Source organism: Rhamphochromis sp. 'chilingali', assembly GCF_963969265.1.
Source record: "Rhamphochromis sp. 'chilingali' genome assembly, chromosome: 8".
Lineage (NCBI taxonomy): Eukaryota > Metazoa > Chordata > Actinopteri > Cichliformes > Cichlidae > Rhamphochromis > Rhamphochromis sp. 'chilingali'.
In genome coordinates, this window is record NC_137935.1 from 11471845 (window position 1) to 11477265 (window position 5421).

General features: G+C 37.8%; 1 protein-coding gene across 1 annotated transcript; it reads left to right on the forward strand.

Annotated features, from left to right (window-relative positions):
- Positions 1–786: 786 nt before the first annotated feature.
- Positions 787–5182, forward strand: LOC308401478 (dehydrogenase/reductase SDR family member 11-like; the record flags this gene model as incomplete). Its single annotated transcript, XM_080889697.1, has 7 exons — positions 787–918; positions 1403–1612; positions 1876–1970; positions 3063–3192; positions 3335–3427; positions 3513–3578; positions 3702–5182. The coding sequence occupies 7 exons, from the start codon at positions 787–789 to the stop codon at positions 3729–3731; spliced, it is 756 nt and encodes a 251-aa protein (XP_080745823.1). The 3' UTR covers positions 3732–5182.
- Positions 5183–5421: the final 239 nt, after the last annotated feature.

The window sequence follows — 5421 nt, forward strand, 5'->3', positions numbered from 1 at the left end:
CTCAGCTGTTTTTCTTTCCCTCTTTCTTTCTCCCCTTCTTTCCTCCAGTCAAGTCTGTCCCGTATTCAGCAAGTGAAAATAAAATAAACAATAAAATGTGAATCAAATGGACCATTATGGCAAGGCTGGGATGGTCAATTTGGTAAAGTAAATCCGTTGGGCATCTTTCTTTGCCTTTAGACAATAATTCTGATGGCAAAAGAGCCAAACGGGACAGGCAAAAAAAAAAGAAAAAGAAAAGAAACTTGAATAAAAAACTAAACAATATTCAAAGCTCTTTCCCCTTAAATTTAAACTTCTACCACATTCTTTGTTGCAGCATAGATTTTGATTCAGGATTCTTTTAGTGACACTTTCTCAGTCTATGGTGTTAGAGAGGAAACACCGATGATGGTCACAAACACATTATTATCCATTTATTGGACATTAAAGTGAAGCAACAGGTATAACTTACTCTGTAGACGTTATCGTGGCAGTGCAAGGTACAAAGAACTGTGCAGGGAGTACTAAAACAAGTATGATATGCAAGCTTGAGATAAGAGATTTTGTTTGATTTAGCTTGGCAGTGTAACGAATAACAAGTATTTAATCAATCACTGCTTTCCATTCATTGGCGTGAAGGCTGCACCAAGACTTGCAACATCTTTCTGTAATATATATATATATAGAGAGAGATAGCTCACTTTAAAGGACAGTTTGAGCTCAAGGGTGACTATCCTGGAGACCCAGCGTCCCTCTCTTCATACTTGTTTTTCTTTCTTGCGTGTAGCAGGAATCCAAGCTGTGATGGAGCGCTGGCGGGGCAGAGTGGCTCTGGTGACCGGAGCCTCGGTCGGCATTGGGGCGGCTATAGCCGTAGAGCTGGTCCGACTCGGTATGAAAGTGATGGGCTGCGCCAGAGATGTTGGAAAAATACAGGTTTGTTCTGAAGTGAAAGACTCATATAATTTTTGATATGCAAATCATTTTTAATTGTGTCAGGCTGGAATGAAAACTCAGACTTTCTGCGAGAGTGCAAAGTATATTTTACACAAGATCTTCCAGCTGTGTCAGGCTTACATAAGTCGTTTTATTTAACTGTAATTAAACCTGTTTTACAACAGGTCAGTCATTGTCGCACGACAATACAGACTGTGTGTAAAACTTGATTATTGATAGATGATCAATAGATTCATTGATAGATGTGGCACAACACTTTCAATTTCAATTTACTCCATTGCAGAAAAAGAAGGCTGGACACAACTGAACTGATGACAAACATCTGAATTTCAGTTTTATTTTTTTTTCTCGTCTCTACAGTTTTCACTAGAAAATAAGAAATTAATAAAAACGCTGATTTTAATCTTAATTCTTACCTTTCTAATCTTAAAGCTTATCATCTGCCATTTCCTTTTGGTTTCAGACACTGGCAGCAGAGTGTCAGAGCGCCGGCCATCCTGGTGTTTTGGTTCCTTTCAAGTGTGACTTGACCAAAGAGGAGGAGATTCTGTCCATGTTTGCAGCGATCAAAAATCAGCACAAAGGCGTGGACGTGTGCATCAACAATGCTGGTCTGGCACAGCCAGAGCCGTTGATAAATGGCAAAAGCAGTGGATGGAAGAACATGATGGACGTAAGAGCTCAGATATTTTAGAAAACAATTATCTTGACTTAGACTTCAATAATATTTTGTGTGCGGTATGTGGAAATACATTCACTGGAATGTTTTCTTTGCAGAATATTGAATGAAATAAAATTATCACTTTTATGTAGCTCTAAAAGTTGGGGAATTATTCTGTTACAGCAGCAAAACACCAAAAACAATTTAGCCCATTAAAATAATAATAATAATTATAATAATTTTTACTTTTTATTTTTCTGCATGGTTTCTTGCAGGTAAACGTTCTTGCACTGAGCATGTGTGCACGTGAAGCTTATCAGTCAATGAAAGAGAGAAATGTGGATGATGGGCACATCATAAACATAAACAGGTGCAGTTTTATTTACTGATGATCAACGACGGCCATGCCTGTGAAGTCTGATGATTTAAACATCTTTCAAATATCTTTGAATATAATCATGCTCAGATTCAGATTGAGATTATGAGCTTCTGTTGGTAACACTAATGGCAAACAAAGAACAATCAAAAGAACAAGATAAAATATACAAACAATAAGTTCACAGCGAACATGCAGACTTGAACAGAGAGGTTTTAAGTTGAGATTTCAACTGGGGGAGAGAACCAATGTTTCTTATATCTGGAGGTAGAAAGTTCCACAGGCTGGGAGCAGAGCAGCTAAAAGCTCTGCTTCCCATGGTGCTGAGGGGGAAAGAAGGCAAGCTGGCTAGAAGAAGAAGATCGAAGTGAGCGGGCAGAAGAGGTAGTGCTTGACAGGTCAGAAAGGTAAGGAGGAACAAGGTTATGAAGGGTCTTGAAGGTAATCAGATGAAACTTGTATGCCATTCAGAATTTCATAGGGAGCCAGTGACATTCCTGAAGGATATGGATGATGTGCTGGTATGCGGGCAGCGCAGTTTTGAACCAGTTGAAGCTTATGGAGGGATTTTTGGGGGAAACCATGCAAGAGAGAATTACAATAGACAGTGTGGGATGTAACTATACTATGATCAAGAAAGGATACAGACTGGGTGGAAAGAGAAGGATACAATCGGTCCGTGTTGCGTAGATGGAAATAGGCAGAACAAGTGAGATCATTAATGTGAGATTTATAGGATAGTGAGCTGTCTAGGATGATGCCAAGACTCTTAACCTAAAGTGAATGGAAACTGTGGAGATTTCAATAGTGAGAATGAAAAGATTTGCCTTTATTCCCAATATTGGGAATAAATAGGCATATTTGTGCACATTTTTGTATATTCAATCCTGGAATTCAGTTCAGTAGATGAGTTTGAGATGAGGAGGAAGAGGGTGACATTTTATTAAGATGCCAGTGGCGCTCACTCGTTTCATTTCTTTGGTAAAGAGGACTCCTCCTCCAAGGATAAAACACAGATGTGATCCTGAAATCAGATAAAAAATATGTTGGTAAATGCTGACCTAGTGAAATGTTCTTCTGTTGTAGTGTGGGTGGACATCATGTCTATCCCATTCCCGATTTACATTTCTACATGGCGACCAAGTTCGCTGTAACCGCGCTGACTGAGGGCCTGAGGCAGGAGCTGCGTGCAGAAAAAACTCATATCAGAGCCACGGTAAGGTTTTAAAGAACACTGATAAACCCAAAAAGTGCCCTTAAAACCAATTTCAGCTGCTATGAGACACATTTACAATACTTTCCGAAGTCGACACACAATCACACTTCTTTTACCTTTGTTTTTCTTTTGTTTTTTACAGAGCCTCTCTCCTGGTTTAGTGGACACAGAATTTGTATCACGGCTCCACAGCAATGAACCTGAAAAAGTAGCTGCTATGTACAGTGAATTTAAGGTATAATTATTAATCTCACAGTTTATAGATTGTTAATATGATTACTCTGATAAAAGTTATTAAGCATTTTTCACTTCTCTGACAGCCTTTGGAACCAAAAGACATTGCCAGTGCTGTCACATACGTGCTCAGCGCCCCGCCTCATGTTCAGGTTTGTAGGTTTTCTCTTATTTTCAACTTTTTAAATGTTCACTTATTGAATTTAGCTCATTAATATTGTAAATATCACCAGATTACTCAAAATAAGATAATATTTCTATAACTTTCCTTTCAGGTTGGCGACATTAACTTTGAAGCTGTGTAGCTGGTAACACAGTGCAGGCACACAATCCAGCCTCCACAACAAAGTGGTGTGAAACTCCTGACTGCTCAACACTGCTCTCCATTTATCCTCTGCTAAGAAAAAATAAATAAAAACCACCAACCATTACTGAGCACACTCCTACGTGATCCTAAAATGATAAAAAGCCAAGTCAAAGTTGAATTTTTCATCAAACAGAACTGTCAAAATGACTGTGAGAAAATTACCAAAATAAATTTTTCTAATGCGAATGAAGAAAGACTTGAGAATGTTTTTGTTCAATTCAGATGCACACTGACCTAAACTGAAATTGAACTCAACAGAATTAACAATAAACTGTTCTTATTAACTATGCCCTAGAGACTGGTAAGTGGCCTTTGTTCATTAATCTATGTTCTCCAACCAGTTGGTGAATGGTTGCTGGAAGTTTTTGGCAGTCACTAGGTAAAATTCGGGGCAAGGAGGTATATGGTGCTGTACTAAAAACTCTGTTGTGGTTCCTTTGTACGGTAGCAGATTTCTGCACTCTCCAACAGTTTGTGTGGATGATGCAAATATTTCTGAAAACACTCACCAAATCGCTGAGTGTCTTGACAATTTGACACTGCTCAGCAAGCACAATGCTCCATTGTCAAGGATGCAATAGAGAACTGTTTGCTAGTGTTAATTGTGGTTGTAATAAATAATACATTTGTTGTAAATAATTAAATGCAGGTATCTGAGAGAGTACACTTTTAAAGGAGTTGTCAATACAAAACTTAGCCTACCAAGAAATCATATAAGTTTGGTTTCAAAAACTGGCAGCAGAGTGTCAAAGTGCTGGCCACCCTGGTGTTTTGGTCCCTTTCAAGTGTGACTTGACCAAAGAGCAGTAGATTCTGGCCACGACTGTACTATGACCTGTAGTGGCTAATATTGTAATGGAAGTAAAAGCAGAGCTTTGAAATGCAAAATAGTGATGATCTTCAGAGGTATGTTTTCTTGGGACATTTTGTGCTCTTCACGAAGAACCAGCCATGGTTTAAATTCCATACATCAGTATTGCCATGTTTATATCAGTGTTATCTTAATATGAGTAAAGTGTTTGTGTTTAAAATGCAATTAAAAGGAAAGTTCAATGAGTCACAGTAAAAAGCATGAAATAAGAGAAAATCACGACTCTGAAAATGCAGAGAGGCGCTGAGCACATATTATGATGGCACTGGCAACATCTGTTTTTTCTAGAAGCTATCAGAGAAGAGAAAGCATGTCTGTCATTTCTCCACAACTGTTCCTAAAAGAGAAATCCAATTTAAAATACTCCAACTGCTGCAACTAATACTACTGCCACAAATAATAATAAATAAAGTTAATGATAATGAGGTTTTTTCTGCTGTGTCATGCTGAGATGACACCAAGAAACTAGGCGAGCAGCCAGTTTATGTTACTCTATAACCGAATTGCAATTCATCATCCATTATAACTCTGTACACATGACTCTGTGTCAAAGTTCATTTTTATCAGTATAATAATGTAACAATGCTTAGTGTAGTTTTATTTTATTTTATATGGATCGTTTATGGAAATTTGTTTCTACCCTAACCTAATTCTAACTACCGGTAAGTAACAAAGTAACTAATTACTTTTAAAAATAAGTAATCAGTAATTAGTAACTACTTACTATTTTCAAGTAACTTGACCAACACTGCTGATA